The 19316-nt window shown below is 50.4% G+C and overlaps 1 protein-coding gene across 1 annotated transcript in view; it reads left to right on the plus strand.

Moving 5' to 3' along the window:
- Positions 1-9854: 9854 nt before the first annotated feature.
- The window catches only part of IMPA2 (inositol monophosphatase 2), a 33399-nt gene continuing 23937 nt past the window's right edge, over positions 9855-19316 (plus strand). The window contains exons 1-2 of the mRNA XM_008050170.1: positions 9855-9914; positions 12288-12421. Of these exons, the coding sequence (XP_008048361.1) occupies positions 9855-9914; positions 12288-12421 (194 nt within the window). The remainder of the gene's footprint in view (positions 9915-12287; positions 12422-19316) is intronic.

Consider the following 19316-nt stretch of genomic DNA (forward strand, 5'->3'; position numbering starts at 1 on the left):
CTCTTTCCAGAGCCCCTTCCTCCACAGACCCTGTCCAGGCAGCTTTCCCGCTTTTCCCGTGCCTCTTCCTGTCCTGCTGAGTTGGCAGTCTCCGCAGCTTTTATTTATCCCTGGTCTGGGTGGTGTGCCCTCCCACAGTGGGTTCTTTGAATGTGGATACTCTTCTGTCCACCTCTGGGTTCCTAGCACAGAAAGTACACATTGGTAGGCTCTGACCCCACATCACCTACTTGTCCATCTGGCTTGGCCATCCCAGTGTTGTTTTTGATTTGTGATTTTCCTTTTTCCCAATTACTCCCACGGGGAATTTAATAAGTAAAATAATCCTAAAAGGATCATCACAAAGAACAGCAACGCCCTGTCCCACACTCCCCACCCTGTCCAGTCCCCTGAGGTCCCTGTTTTCAGTTTTCTGAGAGCTACACCCATTTTCTAAGTAACAGAAACTTTCTAACTGCACTTTCTCCAGTTGTCCGCTGTATTCATATGTTGTGCCCTGTAGCTACTCTGCCTGTCCATACAGGTTCCCTTGGTGTCCATGCCCACATCAGGATAGCCCCATGAATATAATTCATGGTTGAGCCGGTAGCATATTTTTCTCTTTCCTATGCAACTTGTATTTTTCTTTCTTTCTTTTTTTTTGAGTTGGAGTCTCTCAATCTGTCGCCCAGACTGCAGTGGCCGCTCCCGGCCACCGCAGCCTCGACCTGCTGGACTCAGGCGATCCTTCCACCTCAACCTTCCAAGTAGCTGGAACTACAGGCACGTGCTACCACGCCCGGCTGATTTTTAAATTTTTTTTTATTGTAGAGATGAGGTCTCGCCAAGTTGCCCAGGCGGGTCTCGAACCCGCGGGCTCAGGCAGTTCACTCACCTCAGCCTCCCAAGGCGCGGGATTATAGACTGAGCCACCGAGCCTTACTGTATTTTTCTTAAAAATAAAGTTCTGAGCAGGGCACAGTGGCTCACATCTGTAATCCCAGCACTTTGGAAAGCGGAGGTGAGAGGATTTCCCGAGCTCACGGATTCGAGACCAACCTGGGCAACGTGGAGAGACCTCATCTCTAATCAAAAAAATCAGCTGGGTATGGTGGCACATGCCTGTGTTTCCAGGTACTTGGAAGGCTGAGGCAGAAGGATCACCTGAGCCCAGCAGGTCGAGACTGCAGTGGCCATGAGTGTGTCACTGCACTCCAGCCTGGGCGACAGAGTGAGACTTTGACTCAAAAAATAAATAAAGTTCTGATTTTCATTTACTTAGTTTTCCACATACTTGTTCTCAATCATCCCATCTTCCTAACAGTATTCTGAGTGACCTCCTTGGTGTGATCACTCTTCTAAGCTGCTGCTTCGGAGTGGGGGTTCTCTGCTGCATCAGAAGGCCCACCCCAGGGTTTCACTAGATTTGGAGTGAACACAAGAGTGAGCCTTTCTTACATTCTCAGCTGATACTAATGCTCTGTCTGGAGACATACTTTGAGAACGACTGCTATATAGTATTTTATTATGTGAGTATATCACTGTTTATTCATTCAATTCTTTTTTTTTTTGAGTTGGAGTCTCACTCTGTCACCCAGACTGGAGTGCAGTGGCCGCTCCCGGCCACAGCAGCCTCGACCTGCTGGGCTCCGACGATCCTTCTGCCTCAGCCTTCCACGTAGCTGGAGCTACAGGCACGCGCTACCACGCTCAGCTGATTTTTTGATTTATTGTAGAGATGAGGTCTCGCTGCCCAGGCGGGTCTCGAACCCACGGGCTCAGGCAATCCACTCACCTCAGCCTCCCAAAGGCGCGGGATTACAGGCTGAACCACTGAGCCTGGCTTATTCATTCAATTCTTGAGCAAACGTTGGATGATACCCAGTGTGGAGTTAATGTGAATACTAATATGAGCATTTTTTCAGTTTTTTGTGGATTTTTTGTTTGTTTGTTTAACAATAGGGTCTGGCTCTGTTGCCCAGGTTGGAGTGCAGTGACACCATCAAAGCTTACTGCAGGCTCAAACTCGTGAGCTCAAGTAATTCTCCTATCTCAGCCTCCCAAAAAGCTGGGACTAGAGGTATGCCACCACAGCTGGCTGGGTTTTTTTTGTTTTTTTTTTTGTAGACAGGGATCTCACTATATTGCCCAGGCTGGTCATGAACTTCTGGCCTCAAGCTATCCTCTTGTCTCAGCCTCCAAGGTACTGGGGTTACAGGTATGTGCTATTGCTCCCAGCCTGTTGGGGATATATTCATAATAGGAGTGGAACTGCTGTGTCATTGGGAATGTAAATCCTGCCAAGTTGTTCTCTAAAGAGAATCTACCAATTTATACTCCATCTAGCAGTGTGTGAGGGTTCCCATTGCTCCACATGGTCCACAGCTCTTGAGATGGTCTGCCCTTTACATCTTAGCCATGCTGATGTGCTTGAGGTGGTATTTTGTTGTGGTTGTTTGATATTCTCTGCTTTTAAAATGGTGGTACTAAAGCTGATTATAAATTTACTCATTCGCCCAACAGATATTTATTTATCTATTTATTTTTAATTTTAATTTTAATTTTTTTTGAGTTGGAATCTCACTCTGTCGCCCAGACTGGAGTGCAGTAGCATGTTCCTGGCCACCGCAGCCTCGGCCTGCTGGGCTCCAGCGATCCTTCCGCCTCAGCCTTCCAAGTAGCTGGAACCACAGGTGTGCGCTACCACGCCCAGCTAATTTTTGACTTATTGTAGAGATGAGGTCTTGCCAAGTTTCCTGGGCGGGTCTCGAACCTGAGGCTCAGGTAATCCACTCACCTCGGCCTCCCAAAGTGCTGGGATTACAGGCTGAGCCACTGAGCCCAGCCTAATTTTAATTTTTTAACAAGTATTTATTAAACAACTACAGAGAAGACTCCAGCCTTCACTCTGAGCGTGATGTGAGGTTTTGGGCAGGGTACTGTGTGGGATCTACAGGACTTTATATAGGGGGACCAGCCTGGCTACCACATGGGGCCCTGTAACACTAGAGAGGGTCCAGAATCTGGCATCTGATAGGAAGCCAAGTGAGAAGTGAGGGTGGATTTGATTGGGATATGATGAAAAAGGTGGTGAAGAAGATCTGTTTTGAAGGCTGAGGACAGGGTTTGCCTTGGTTTGGATGTAGGGTGTGAGAGAAAGAGGAGCCAAGGGCGACTTCAAGGGCTTGGGCCTGAAAAACTGGTTGAATGGATTTACCACTTCCCGAGGTGGCTAAACTCCAGGAGGAACACGTTTGGAGGTGGGAGGCTAGTGTTTTGTTCTGGGCGTGCTAAGCTTGAATTGCCAGTAGATTTCTAAATGAAGATGTTGAATTTGGATCCAGGGCTGAGGGTGGAGATGCAATGTGGACGTCGTTGGCTGGGAGATGGTGTTTAGGGCCATGGTCCTGACCGGGAAGAGAGAGCGCAGGCCTGTCCGCTGATGGGCTTTGCCATCGGATGAGCCCAAGCCAAGCTCTCGTTTTCCTCTTTGAGAGACTCCTAAATGCCAGTGCATAGGCATCTTTTCTTGTGTAGTTCGTCTCTCCACAAAGGACTCCTGCACCCCCTGCCTGTACTGAATGCCCCTGCTGTGGAGAGAGAGGGGAGGCAGTGGTGGTCTTTCCTTAGTCCTGCTGCCAGTCCATCTCCTACAATAAAAATAAAAAAATTACCTGGGCATGGTAGCCTGTAGTTCTAGCTACTTGGAAGGCTGAGGCAGAAGGATCACCTGAGCCCAGCAAGTTGAGGCTGCAGTGGCCCGGAGCGTGCTACTGCATTCCAGCCTGGGCGACAGAGTGAGACTCCCAACTCAAAAAAAAAAAAAAATAAGAATTAGCTCAGTGCTTGTCATAGATGAGAACGGTGGGGAAGTAGATGCCGTCTCACAGGCCTAGGCCAAGAACTTGCAATCACCACTTTCAAGGAATAGAGGGAGACAAGCCCGCAGAGTGGTAGGGAAATAGGAGGAAAGCCACGCGAGGACAGTGGTCATGGGCCCCACAACCCAGAGAATATAACTTAGATGTGGGTGAGGGATGGCTTCTGGCTTGGGCATGGGAGGTGACAGGGCTCCCTCGGGAGTGTTGGGGCTGAGGGTGACTGACAGCAAGTATGGGGAAACCAGCTATGAGGCTGAAGAAACAGGCACTGAAGAGAGGAGAACCCCAGACAGTCTGGCCTGGGAACCAGGAGAATCTGGAGGCCTTTGGGACTGCCTCTGCTTCCACTGACACCCCTTCTTCCTTCCCATGATTAAGGTTGTGCACTAATTTGTGATGCATCAATAACTGTGAGCTGCTGGCCACCTGTGCCACGTGACACCCTGTGATAGCCATGCTATTTCCTGGGTACCTGATGTACTTTTAGGTTTTTTTGTGTTTTTTTTTTTTGTTGTTGTTGTTGTTTTGAGTTGGAGTCTCACTCTGTCACCCAGACTAGAGTGCAGTGGCCGCTCCTGGCCACCGCAGCCTCTACCTACTGGGCTCTGGCGATCCTTCCGCCTCAGCCTTCCAAGTAGCCGGAATTACAGGCGCGCACTACCATGCCCGGCTGATTTTTTGATTTATTGTAGAGATGAGGTCTTGCTGCCCAGGCGGGTCTCGAAACTTTTAGGTTTTGATTGTTATGTGCATTAGTCAGGGTTCTCCAGAGAAATGGGACCCTCAACAGGACTGGTCTGGCAAGTCCAAACTTCAGGGTGGGCCGGCAGACTGGAGACCCCGAGAGAGCTGGTATTCTGGTTCCAGGGCTATCTGTAAGAGAATCTTCTCTTACTTGGGAGGGCCAGTATTTTTGTTCCATCTGGGCCTTCAACTGATTGCATCAGTCCCAACCACATTAAGGAGGGCAATCTGCTTTACTCTACTGATTAAAATGCTAATACCCTTGCAGAAACACCCAGAAGAGTGTTTGATCGAATAATTGGGCACCCCATAGCAAGTTGACACATAAAGTATAACCACCACACTACCTTTACTTGTATTGAAATAAGTCTAGAACCTGAAACACGGGACGTGTTGTCAACCGTGCCTCCAGTAACCACATCTTCCTGATCCGGCAAAGGGAAAAGACACATTGCCTAGTGAAAACCCCACTTCTGGCAGAGACCTTTGGGGCTACTGCTTCATATGTGATCATGCAGAGTCCAGATTCCGGAGCACACACAGATTGTTCCATAGTGAGGACTGTAAAGATTGTGCGGGGAAAAACCTAGGCAATGTAAGACAAGAAAAAGACATTTGGACGTGTCTGTGACTATGTCAATCTTGGATGTCTCTGATGCTGGAGCTGATGGTGTACCTTTCTTTTAGATTTGAAGTTCAGGCTTCAGTGGCTTAAGGCCCATATTTTATATGTTAAACATTAATAGAATGTTATTTGGAGGGAGACACCCGGGAGGTGTGTGAAGTGCATGCTTAGTTAGTGAGTAGCTGAAAAGCATTAATTTAAAACAGCATAGTCTAACTTACTGCTGGTAGAATGAGAATGTTTACAATGTCTGAGTCTGAAGGAAATAGCTGTGGTGAAGGGCTTTCAGCTTGTACTTTACTGACAACCCCCGGGATGTACCCTGGTGGATACAGTTATGGCTGAAGGGCAGGGCTGTGTGAGTCTAACACTTATTTACTTTAGAAGTATGGCAACTTGATTGAAAACATTCTGTTATTACCTTTTCTCTCTCAGTGTAGGAAAATTTGTGAGTTAAAGTTTTCTTAGCCTAGTATTTTAGCATCCTGTTTTGAGACTTGTACATTGTGTGTGTTTGTTAGGTTCTTTCTTTCTTTTTTGGTCAAGTCATTAAATTTTGTAGCATACGTGCTCTCACGGAAACTAGAGTAGCGAAACTCTGTGTGTACCAAGATCTTTTCAGGCAATTCTTCACTTAATTCTTTTTTTTTTTTTTTAGTTGAAGTCTCACTCTGTCACCCAGACTGGAGTGCAGTGGCCGCTCCTTGCCACAGCAGCCTCGACCTGCTGGGCTCCGGCGATCCTTCCGCCTCAGCCTTCCAAGTAGCTGGAACTACATGTGCACGCTACCATACCCGGCTAATTTTTTGATTTATTGTAGAGATGAGGTCTCGCCAAGTTGCCTGGGCGGGTCTCAGGCAATCCACTCACCTCAGCCTCCCAAGGCGCGGGATTACAGGCTGAGCCACCGAGCCCAACTTCACTTAATTCTTAAAACAACCCCATGCCTTAGATAATTGCTGTTATTACAGATGAGGAAACTGAGGCTTCATGAAGAACTATTGTACAGGGTTTCGGAAGTATTTGTTGGTGACTGAAAGAAAGCGAATCTGCATAGCAGCCCCATGAGTGGAAATCCCCCAGGTGCATCTGGTAAATCCCCATTATGGTGGTCCCCTTGTCTGTGTTAGGGGGCCAGGGTGGTCTTGTAGCTACCAAGATAAAAGTCAGAGTTCCTGCCCTGGAGAAGCATGCGGTCAAATGGAAGGGACAGGACAGTGGCCTGGCAGTGACCAAATACCAGGGACTGTGCAGTAGGTGACCCAACAGAAGGGGCCTCAACCCAGGTGGTAGGCGGATGGCCACACAGATGGCTTCCCAGAGGAGCTGTGCTGGAGTGGACAGGCCAAGAGGACCGGTGGGCAGGAAGTGGCCAGAGACATCATTGTGGGCACAAGGGACATTGTGTCCAAAGATGCAGAGAGGCAGGAAGGAGACACCTGAGGGGGCTTGAGACTGGCATGGGGAATGCTGTGCAGGCTGGGTGTGGAGGGTCTGGCACGCTGGATGCAAGACTGTGGCTGGAGGATGAGGCCAGGCCTGGTGGAGAGCGGCAGAGTGGGAGAGGCTGGCCGGAGCGGCACCTGCCCTGCCGTTTGAGGGTACAGGGCATTCAAGCCTCATGGCCTTCCTTGCCATGTGCATCCACAGAGAAAGGTGTCTCAGCAATCATGATAAATATTAATAAAAGCAGAAATAAATGACCTTTTAAAAAGAACGTGGCACCACACATGGCATCCTGCCTGCGTTGCACACATCTCCCTTGCCTTGTGTTCGTGGCGAGGGCCCTGCTTCCCTGGCAAGCACGCCCAGATTGAGCAGACTTTCCTGAAACTGCCACGTGCCTGCAGCGCCACTTTCCCCCCACATCATGGTGTTTGTTTTGGATCTGGAAAACTGAACACATAAATACAGGCGAAGGTAGATACGGCTCCGCAAGAGCATTTGTTAAAACACCTACAATTTAGTTGACCTTGAGCTCAGCATACAGCTGCCATCCGCTCAGCAGGTGTTCATGGAGACCCCTTGTGGCAGTCTCTGCCCAGGCTGCGTGGGAGGCGGAAACAGGATGGCATTTGTTAACCGGGAGTAGAATGAGGGACTCCTGGGCCATGTGTGGAGTGGGAGCCCAGGGTATGGTGTGTGTGGGTGCCGCAGTCACAGTCAGGGTGAGTGTCCCTCGCTGCCTGTGGAGTGGAGACTCCTCACGTGGCAGGTGACATTTGAACTCAGTCGTGAGAGAGGACAGTGGGCCAGGCCAAGGCTGGCAGCGACGGTTCTGTCCGAGACTCCAGGGTGAGCAATTCTGCTTGGCTGGAGCATAGCAGTCATGGAAAGTGGAGGGGAGGTAGAGGTGAGAAAGGAGTTGGTCAGGAAAGGCCCATGGCTGGTAGGCTGTGCGTTTGGCTTCCTTCGCAGAGGCCAATCACAGAAGCACATGGAGAACCAGTCAGTGAGAGCTCTGGAGGGGCAGGGTAGCTCTGCTCCATGAAGTCACCCAGGGACCCAGGTTCCTTCTCCCACATCGTTCTGAGGCGTTCTCCTGTACAGGCAGAGCTGGTCTGTCAGTACCACGCCTACATCACGGCCTGTGGCAGGGGCAGATGGACATGAGGAAGTGGAAGGCAGTGTCCTTTTGAGGACGTGACTCAGAAGTTTCAGGTCTTGCTTCCGTGCCCATCCTTTGGGGCAGAACTTGGTGCCCCAGCCACACCTTGCTGCTTGGGAGGCAGGGCAACGTGAACTGAGGTGGCTCTGTGCTTGTTGAAACTTGGGAGTTGTGTTCCTGAAAGGAGGAAGGGGAGACGGGGCATTTGGGGTCAGATGGTCTCTGCTACAGGGGCAAATCTGGAAGTGATTGTGTGCCCCCTTTGGGGGTTTTTACTTTGTCCTCATAGAAGCAGGGTGCTGTCTAGTGCTTTCTGCTGGGAGAAGCGCTCTGGCTGTGGTGGAGAGAGTGGGCCTGAGTACATGGAGCAGATTTGGTCTGGTTCCAGGAGGAGGGGACTCATGGGTGGAGCCTGGAGGATGGCAGACTTTGAACACACTGGAACCTTTTTTTTTTTTTTGAGTTGGAGTCTCACTCCGGCGCCTAGGCTGGAGTGCATTGGCACACTCACAGCCACCCCAGTGTCGACCCACTGGGCTCTGGCAATCCTTCTGCCTCAGTCTTCCAAGTAGCCAGAACTATAGGCATGCACTACTGCGCCCGGTTAGTTTTTGATTTATTGTAGAGACAAGGTCTCACCAAGTTGTCCAGGCTGGTCTCGAACCCGCGGGCTCAGTCGATCCACTCGCCTCGGCCTCCCAAAGTGCTGGGATGACAGGCTGAGCCACCGAGCCCGGCCTACACACTGGAACTTTTTGGTAGGGCAACCAGGAAAACAGCCAAGCAGAACAAAAGTCCCAGGTGGTCAGTAGTCACACAAAGACGTGTGGTCCAGTTGGAAAAATGTTGCAGAACCTACTCAAGCAGTCCAGTGTCGGCTTTATTCATTAAGAGCCCTGTGCACCTGCCGTCTGCCAGGGATGATTCTGTATGCTAGGGGTATGACAGGGAAACCCGGAGGAAGAGCTCTGCCCTCTGGGAGCTTGTGCCCCCGTGAGGAGAGATGTAGTCGACAACACAGAGAAAACAGGGTGACCTGGGCTGACCTGTGGGAGGAGAGGTTGGAATGGGCTGGCCCTGTGGGACTCGGGTCAGCTCTGTGAGTAGAAGGGGTCTGTCACACCGTTTTCCACAATAAGGGATCTGATGTGATTCATGTCTACAAATTCTCAATCCAGCTTCGGCACAGAGGCTGCGAGAGAGAGCTGGAGTACATGGCTGTGGTTTCAGGACGGGTTCCCGTGCGGGGATACTCAAGTGTGTTCTTTCCAGCCGTGTCCTAGGGTGGACGTCCTGGGACACCCCGGTGACAGAGGTGCCGTTCAGAGTGCGGCGCCCACACCCATCTCCGCCTGCCATGTCGGAATATCCTGGCCTCCTGGCGGCCCTTTTCACGCCAGGGTTTGAGAGCCTGCTCTAGCGCCATGCCACTCGCGTGTGCTCCCTGGCACCGGGGTCACCATGCAGAGCCTTCCAGAAATGCACATCGAAGACCCCCACTTCAGATCTGTGCAACCCCAACCTCTTTTCCACAAAGCCTCAGAAGTTCTGCAGCCATATTCTTTCTGGTGTTGTATCTGCCCCGTCTCTCTGTACATATACACACCCCAGACCCCCACACCACACCGGTACACACACACATGCCCAGAGATACACACAAAGGCACATACACACCCCTGTACCCTCACACCATACCGATACATACACACCCCATACCACCACACCATTACACACACACCCAGAGAGACACACGAGAACACATACACACCCCTGTACCCCCACACCTCACCAATATACACCCAGAGACACACACCCCTGTACCCCCACATCCCACTGATCACACATACCCAGAGAGACACACAAAGACACATATATGCCCCTGTACTCCCACACCACACTGATACACACACACCCAAGGAGACACCCCCCCAAGTCCCCGTCACCGTGCGAGATGGAAGCACAGTACCAAATGACCTTTCTCACAATGTAGGGTTCCTGGAGGACAGGCAGGTGCTCCATGAGCTACGTGTTGAAGAGTGTGGAATTCACAAACAAGGGATCTGTGGAGCTTCGTTTGGTGAGAGGTTCCTATGTGCAAATTGGTGTTTACGGAAATTAACCTGGCACTGATGAGCAGGATGTGGCAAACACTGGACAGAGTTAGGCCCCGGGTGGCAGGAGGCTAGCATAGGAATAGGAAGTCCTGTGGTTAATAGCGGTGTGTGACTGCATTATGCTTTGTTTTTTGTATGATCTGCTACACTCCAAATTTTCTATAATATGCATCTGCTATTTCTGCAACCAAGATCAAAACAAAAACTGCCTTGGCTCAGTATGGGATGGGCCAGCATGGGGCTGGGAGCAGTGAGAGGGCGAGAAGGCCTGCCATAAGGAGCTGGGAGGGATGTTGGGTGTCTGTGGCACCTACCCCTTCTCTAGAGTTCCATCCGCGTGTCACAGGCAGCACAGGGCCTGACAGGAGATGGCACCTGGGACATGTTTATTAATGCTTACAGAGTAAGCATCACGATGGGTAAGGTGACAAGTCTGGGTAGCTGGGCAGTTGATGGTACTTTGGAAACCAGCACGGGACCTTGGGGTGGTAGCCAGTTTTGGACATGCTCTGACTTTGCCCTCGTGTTAAGAGAGGCTTCAAGTTGTTATGACAGACAGAAATGGAGGAGAAAGGCGAGGCTGGGAGTGGAGGTGGCTTTTTATTTCGCACATTAGGATGGGTCCTTCCTGCAGTGTCCAGTAGCTGATTAGCCACTCTCCATCCTCTCCTGCTTGGGCCTCCCGGGGTTCCTGGATCTGCAGCAGGCTAGGTGAGAGGTGCTGGGGCCCTGGTGCTGCCCTGTCCTTGTCCCTGTGTCTGGCCATGATGAGGTTTTTTATTTGAGTCGGAGTCTCACTCTGTCACCCAGACTGGAGTGCAGTGGCATGCTCCCAGCTACCACAGCCTCGACCTGCTGGGCTCTGGTGATCCTTCTGCCTCAGCCTTCCAAGTAGCTGGAACTATAGGCACGCGCTACCACGCCTGGTTAATTTTTGATTTATTATAGAGATGAGTTCTCGCCAAGTTGCCCAGGTGGGTCTCGAACCCGCGGGTTCAGGCAATCCACTCACCTCAGCCTCCCAAAGTGCTAAGATTACAGGCTGAGCCACTGAGCCCCAGCTCATGATGAGTTTTGTTTGTTTGTTTCTGAGTTAGAGTCCCTCCCTGTCCCCCAGCTCACAGCTACCGCAGCCTCAACCAGCTAGGCTCAGGTGATCCTTCCACCTCAGCCTTCCCGGTAGCTGGAACCACAGGTGTGTGCTACCATGCCCGGCTAATTTTTTGATTTACTGTAGAGATGAGGTTTCGTCAAGTTGCCCAGGCTGGTCTCAAACCCCTGGGCTAAGGCAATCCTTTTGCCCCACAAAGAGCTGGGGTTACAGGCATGAGCCACCACGCCCAGCCCCATGGTGAGTTTAGACCCATGCACTGGCAGCTCAAACAGCTGCAAGCCAGAACTTGCTTGCGGGCTCCATGAACATGCTCCGCCCCTTGCTGGGGCCATGGAGACAGCAGATGCTGCCTGACCTGGAGCAGGGGTGAGAGCGACCTTGGTTCCTGAAGCACATTCTAGCTCTCCCAGGCTCCTCGGTGTGAACATTTGGAATCTGCATTCGAAGGCATATCTCATTTCATGTGACATGTAAAGTGAGTTCAGGAAAAGAAGTTTTTATACCAAAATCTCTTAAATTCAAATTCATGGGATTATATGAAGAAAAAGTTTGTGATGTCATTTTATTTGGGGCAGTTTCTTTTTTCTTTTTTTTTTTTGAGTTGGAGTCTCACTGTCGCCCTGGCTGGAGTGCAGTGGCATGCTCATGGCCACCCCAGCGTCGACCTGCTGGGCTCCAGCAATCCTTCTGCCTCAGCCTTCCACGTGGCCAGAACTACAGGCGTGTGCTATCACGCCCAGCTAATTTTTTATTTATTATAGAGATGAGGTCTCACCAAGTTGCCCAGGCAGGTTTCGAGCCCACGGTCTCAGGCAATCCACTCAGCTCGGCCTCCCAAAGTGCTGGGATGACAGGCTGAGCCACCGAGCCTGGCTGGCAGTTTCTATAGATAGAATTTCACGCTCTTTAAAACCACCGAGGTTTTCTTTTCCTCCAAAGGAAATTAGTTTCACAGGTAGGATAAAATAACTTCAGACAGTGAGTCTGTCTTATAAAAAGACAAATGGTTTGGTAACTAAGGCTCACTGGAAACCCACGGAGTCGTGGCTGTGACATTAAGCCCCAAGGTCTGTCAGTGATGGAAGCGGCCCACAGACCCCTGCCCACTGACCTCTCTCTCCACAGGCTGAATTCAGAGGCGGCCTCCAAGGAGTGGAGACTTCATTTTTCTGGGGAGGGGGATGCTTGCAAGTTTAATCCAGCTTCTGTACTTTTATTTCAGATCATCAGAAAAGCCCTTACTGAGGAAAAACGCGTCTCTACAAAAACATCAGCTGCAGATCTTGTGACAGAGACTGATCACCTTGTAGAGGATTTAATTATTTCTGAGTTACGGAAAAGGTTTCCTTCACACAGGTACGGGTACTCCTCCAGAAAGCACCCCTAGTAACACTCACCACTCTCGTAGAGAAGGCGGACCTGTGGGTGGGTGGGGAGCACGCTGCCATTTGCTGATGGGGCAGATGTGAAACTCTAAGATGCATAGGCTGACCCCTGGCCCTCTGATTACCTGGTAAGCAAATGGACCCTTGTTTTCATTCTTTTTACTGCTTTTTGTTTTTCTTTTTTGAGTGAGGCTCCCACTCTGTCGCCCAGGCTGGAGTACATGACTCATGGCAGCCTGACCTCCTAGTCTCAGGGGATTCTTCTACCTCAGTCTCCTAAATAGCTGGGATTACAGGTGTGCGCCACCACACCTGGCTAATTTTTAAATTTTTTGTAGAGACAAGGTTTTACTGTGTTGCCCAGGCTGATCTCAAACTCGCAGGCTCAGGCAGTCCGCTCGCTTCAGCCTCCCAAAGTGCTGGGACCACAGGTGGGGGCTGTCATGTCCACCTTTACTGTTGTCTTGACAACCATCATATCACCTAACAAATATTCAAAAGCTTCTACTTTTTACAACACAAGTGCAGGAAAAGCTCTCTGTACCTTAGTATTAAGCCATTTATTGTCTCTGGAGGGATCCAGTATAGGTGTGACCCACCCGAGAAGTCCTGAGTAATAAATGATGATCCCTGGCAGCCTGTATACCTTCTCAGCTGCTGAGCGATCTTCCCAGGAGGGTGGGATGCCAAAGGCATAGCAGCTGTGTGGGGTCCCCAGTCCACCCCCAGTACCTTGTGACACCTGTCCCCTCCCCAGGCCAGAGCCTATTGCAGGGTAACTGGCACAGGTGGGCACCAGAGCTCTCCTTCGCAGAAGGCCTTTATGAGGGCGCCACTCCCTTCTCTAGAACAGAAGCGTGATGCAAGCTATTCATCTTTTCCTCAGGAAAATGATTTACACAGCATTTTGCATCAAGTTCCAAGGGAGCCGTAGACCCCCCAGATCATGACCTCTTCTTTGGCTCTGGGGTGCTCAGAGCCTCCTCCGTCGCTCCTGGAGTTCTGCATAATGGATTTTGTTGTTTTGGTTTGGTTTTTTTGTTTTTTGTTTGTTTGTTTGTTTTTGAGTTGGCGTCTCACTCTGCTGCCCAGGCTGGAGGGTAGTGGCACGCTCCCGGCCACCGCAGCCTCGACCTGTTGGGCTCCAGTGATCCTTCCGCCTCAGCCTTCCAAGTAGCTGGAACTACAGGCGCAGACTACCGTGCCCGGCTAATTTTTTTATTTATTGTAGAGATGAGGTCTCGCCAAGTTGCCCAGGCGGGTCTCGAACCCGCAGGCTCAGGCAGTCCACTCACCTCGGGCTCCCAAAGTGCTGGGATTACAGACTGAGCCACCAAGCCTGGCCTCGTTTTTTTGTTTTGTTTTGTTTTTTGAGTTGGAGTCTCACTCCGTTGCCCAGGCTGGAATGCACTGGCACACTCACGGCCACCCCAGCGTCAACCTGCTGGGCTCCAGCCATCCTTCTGCCTCAGCCTTCCAAGTAGCTGGAACTATAGGCACGTGCTACCATGCCTGGCTAATTTTTTTTTTTTAATTATAGAGACGAGGTCTCACCAATTTGCCTGGGCTGGTCTCGAACCCACGGGCTCAGGCAGTTCACTCGCCTTGGCTTCCCAAAGTGCTGGGATGACAGGCTGAGCCACCGAGCCCGACCCAGAACAGATTTTGAAAATGACTACCTCAGATACAAGGGGTATCTCTTTTCCTTATGTAAAATTGCTTAAAGTTGTTGCATTCCTAAAAGTGAGGTACTAGTGACTGGATTTCTGGGCATGGATCATTGTAATTGTCTGTTTCAGGTTTCTAAGGACTTAGGTGGCAGAAATATAGGCTGTCCCCCTCTGTCCATTTCAGTACACGGTAGACTGAATTCATTTTTTTAAATGTATTTTTTAGAGACAAAGTCTTGCTCTGTCACCCAGACTGGAGTACAGTGGCACGATCATAGCTTACTACAGCCTTGAACTCTTGGGCTCAAGGGATCCTCTTGCCTCAACCTCCCAAATATCTAGGATTATAGGAGCCACTGCTCCCAGCTTGTAATACTTTTTTTTTTTTTTTTTTGCTGTGAATGATTATATGAGTGAAAGAACAATCCAGTGTTGTTTTTCCATTGTTTCCTCCTAACTAGTTAGATTATCTCAGGGTTACCAGCTCTCCCTTTGAATTTCTCTGTACTAATGGGTCTTGTTTGTTTTGTTTAGTCGGCACCCTTTGTGTTTGAGCTTCTCTTATTTCCTGTTTCCTTATTCGGTTTGACTTCAGGATCCCTGGCATCTATTACAGTATTTACAAGCTTTAATATGTTTGTGGTTTTTAAGTGTTTTAAAACCTAATTTTAATTAGATGGCAAGTCAACAGAATTTGTCATATAGACTGCTTTTATTCTTTGAGAGAAAAATGCTACAGTAACGAACCAGCTATCTCTAGGTCATTTACTTACTATTTTGGTCTGGAGGTTTGGTGGTAATGAGCCGTGTAGCAGAAGAGGAGGACTGGCTGGTCTGTGTGGGGTGTGGTGAAGGCTATGAGGTCACTGCAAGACTAGACACAACGAAGTTGCCAGGGCTCTGGCATGTTTCAATCAGATTACTCAGACACACTATGCTGGGATTACATGCAATCTTGTTGTGTAACTACCTGGAGTAGGTTCCATTTGTAAGAGGTACATTTAGATACACATTGCTGGGTGTCCACAGGGCAAAAGTTAATGTGAGCACAAGTGCCCCCATTTTCGCCCTGCAGCTTTAGGGTTACAGGGACGCCCCTAGGCTCCAAAGCCCCTTTAGAAAACTATGACCCAGAGCAGTGGATCTCAGGCTTCCCAGGGAGCTTCCCTAGTAAGCTGGCACCAGGTCTATACCTCTAAAAATGTCCCCTGGGAGGGTTGGACCCACACATCTGCTCAGGGATCAGTGATTGAGTGCTGAGGTTCCCAAACTCCAGTCCACAAGCTATGGACCCTGGGTGCTCCCAGGTTTTTGTCACCCCTGGCTTTGAGGACCAACACTGGGCTGTAGTGAAGGTGCTTATTCTCCTGTTCTCTGTTTAGTTTACCTCAAACATTCAGATGAAATGAAATTGTTTTTCAACATATCTATGTAAAGTGTGTTTGTTTGTTTTTTTGCCAATGACTAAGATTAAAAAGAAAGTACCACACTTTTGGGCATTTAATTTTTTTTGAGTTGGAGTCTCAGTTGCCCAGGGTGGAGTGCAATGGCATGCTCACGGTCACCACAGCCTCAACCTGCTGGGCTCAGGTGATCCTTCCAAGTAGCTGGAACTACAGGTACACACCACCATGCCCGGCTAATTTTTTTGATTTACTCTAGAGATGAGGTCTCACCAAGTTGCCCAGGCTGGTCTCAAACCTGTGGATTCAGGCAGTCCTTTCGCCTCAGCCTCTCAAAGTACTGGGATTATAGCCTCCCAAAGTGATGGGCCAGGATGAGCTCCTGGCTCATCAGCACTCAGGTGAGCCACCACACCCGGCCTTAATTGCTTTTTAGATTACAAATTGATACATTTGTCATGAGAGAAAATTACATACATTAAATTAAAATAGTCTGTTGTAATTTTTCCACTCTTAAAGTCTTTAAATATATCCCTTAATATATTTAGTATAATGTTTAATATCTTAGGAAAGACTTTTATTCTGAGCCTTTTTCTTTCCTTGCTTAGTCCTTTGTGTTGATTTCAGTAAAACAAAAAACAGCCTGATGACGGCTCCCTGGTTTTACCATTTTATTATCAAAGAAGTATTTTGGGTGCCTCAAGAGACTGGACACAGTCCCGCCTCTGTTAGCCTTCAGAGGCCCTGCCCCACATTGCCGCCCACAGGCACGAGGCAGGCAGAGGAATGAAGAATGCTCACTCTGCCTTTCGGTGGCCTAACGAGCAGAGGGTGTGAAGAGGAGAGAACTCCAGGGCATGCGACCGGCAAAGGAGCCCAGTGCTCCGTGTGGGTGCTTGGAGCTACTCCTGTCAAGATGCTAAGCTTGCTGCTGTGAAGACCAGCTGCCTGCTGGCCTCCATAACCAGTGTCCCACGTGGCCACATGTGAATAAACAGCTTCTGGCCCGTCAGCACTCGGGTGGGTGGCCCGGGCCCTGCAGGCCTTGCCCTCCGAGAGGTGTGGGGTATCAGTGCCTGCAGGCCCACTGTTCTCCCCGCTCCTCAGGCACCCCAGCGGTTTCCTCTCCAGCCTTCTGTTTGGAATTAGGTTTTAAAAGAACTGCACGTTTCTGCTCAGTTTCCTGGGAGCTTGCATGAGAGCCATTTCTAGGCCCTTCTGGACTTTGTCACATCTTTCATTGCTTTGTCAACCTTGTGCCTGGCTCAAGCTTTGGCACCTGTTCCTTGTATATGTGTGTTTTGAGGGTGTGAACCATCTTTTTAAAAAACATCATCATCGCAAGCCATTTCAGGGAGGAAAGTCACGTAGCTACAGAAGACATTGAAAACAGATTTAGCTCCTCAAGTTTCTGGCTAAGAGACCTGGCAGAGCTGACAGCACATACAGTCATCCCCTGAGGGGGTCGCCCAGGCTCTCCACCCCCACTCCACCTGCCCTCCTGGCTCCCACCCTCCACTGGTTCCATCTAGACCCACTGGGGAGCACCAGTCCCTGAACAGGGGCTCGGGCTGGCCCAGACCACCTGACGCAGAAGCACGTAGACAGATGGCATAGAGGCAGTTCCTGAAAGGAGAAAGCCTCAATGTAGACGAGAAACCATCTACCTGAGTGCACTGCGTGTCATCTGCCTCGTCTTCCATGACTGTGAGCTCCTGGGGCAGACTGTGCCTGCCGGGGCTCTTCTGGTGCAACCTCGGCATCCTCCCTCTGCACTCCCAGCTGTGGTTCACTGCCTGGCCTGCTCATCTGCGCATCTCCTGGGGGCCGGGGAGGAGGAAGTGGAGCACCAGCCTGGGATGGTGTCAGTGTGTGCTCATCGTATCCAGGGTGCTTTTCCAGATAATGTGTGAAGTGGAGGGGCTAGGTTACTGTGGGTGTGCCTTCAGAGCCCAAACTTCATAACCTTGCAACGGAAAGAATGGTCGCGGAGTGGGGATCAGTGTGCTTACAGGCATGTGGCAACTCCGTGTGCACAGAGAAGTGAGACTGAGCACACTCAAGGAGCTTGCTGTTGTCTCTCACTGCCATGGGCAGCACCACCCTGCAGCGCTGTCTGCCGTGGCAGGAGGGGTCTGGATCTGCCCTGTTCACAGTGTTAGCCACTCACCCACGTGACTGTGGAGCACTTGAAAGGTGGTTCAAGACTAGGGAACCGAAGTCTCCTGTTCACTTAATTCCCACGTGAACAGCCAACTGGGCACAGCTATTACAGTGGGCACAGGAGTTGCAGGTTTCCATTCCAGTCTATTCATTTGCAATAACGACTTGCAGATCTTATCCACACATTCACTGAAGCCAAATCTTAGGCCACGTGGTTCCTTCCAGGAACATGACTTCCAGGAGGCTGACAGCAGTGATTGATAATACACCAAAGGCCAGCAGTAGGACACAGGTGTTTTTTCTTTTTTTTTTCTTTTTTTATCATTTTCCTTGGTATTTTCTGCAGTCCTCCTTTCTCCCCAGTGTACCTGTGACCATGGCACAGGAACCATGGGAAACCGCTCAGCAAGTCATGCCCAAAACAGTCGCTTGTTCAGTGCCTGCCTAAAGCCCCACCCTTAGTGAACTCGGGGCAGTTCTGAACACGTACCAGGCACTCTCTGTACCCAGCACTGCCCTGTATGCTTTAGATGTGGTATTTTCTTGAGTCCCGAGAATGACTCCGGGAAGTGTAAGCAGTGGCCAACTCTGCAGGGACCGACTCTAGAGGATGCGTGCACACCTGACCGCAGGAGGCACCTTCCCTGTGTGTGCGGTTGAGTGCAGGAAGGGGAAGCAGTGCCTTTCCTTGGTTTTGGCCTGAGCAGTGAAACATTAAACAAAGGAGAAGCAGACAGAGAAAGCTAGAAGCTCCCTTCTGTGCAGGTTAGTCTTGGGAAGGCAGTTGTCTTGATCCGGTTCCTAGTAGGAACAGATGCACACGCTGGTGAGGCTGGTGTAGGGGGCTTGTTTCCAGAGGAACCCATGACAAAGGAGCACAGGACCTGCTGCGGAGTTCAGGGACAGATGGCCATGTCCCTGAAGGAGGAGTGTGTCAGGGAGGCCTCCCAAAGGAGTGGGACCTGCACGGGCACTCAGAAGGCAGGAGGGGCAGGGAGCATCCCAGCCTCACCCCTTCCTGCCAATCCCACCCCTGCTTTCTCCCAGAGGGAAGCCAGAGACCAGAGTAGGGAGGGTCAGGTGTCATCTTTGGGGAAGCAGGATGGCAGGGGCCATTTTCGCCTATGTCATTGTCAGTGGGGACCAGGCTTGGTCTAGACCTGGGAGTCATCAGCTGCAGGTGACATTTAACCCCTCAGTGCCCCAGGTCACAGCACGGCCAGTAGGAGTCCTGGACCAGAGTCCTGGGCCCTGCCTTGCAGGTCAGCATTCCTCGGGCTCCACTTGGTCATCCTTCATCAGTCTCTTTTCCTCCAGACTGAAGTTAGAACAAAATTTAGCTTGGCTTTCTAGTATCCCTCGCTCTTTGGTTTTGTTTTTTTGAGTCAGAGTCTCACTCTGTCGCCCAGGCTGGAGTGCAGTGGCATGGTCACAACCACCGCAGTCTTGACCTGCTGGGCTCAGGGGATCCTTCCGCCTCAGCCTTTCAAGTAGCTGGAACTACAGGTGCAAGCGACCATGCCCAGCTTATTTTTCGGTTTACTGTGGAGACAAGGTCTCACCAAGTTGACCAGGCTGGTCTTTTTTTTTTTTGAGTTGGAGTCTCACTCTGTCACCCAGACTGGAGTGC

Source organism: Carlito syrichta, unplaced genomic scaffold (genome assembly GCF_000164805.1).
Source record: "Carlito syrichta isolate Samal-C Ts95f unplaced genomic scaffold, Tarsius_syrichta-2.0.1 Scaffold143124, whole genome shotgun sequence".
Lineage (NCBI taxonomy): Eukaryota > Metazoa > Chordata > Mammalia > Primates > Tarsiidae > Carlito > Carlito syrichta.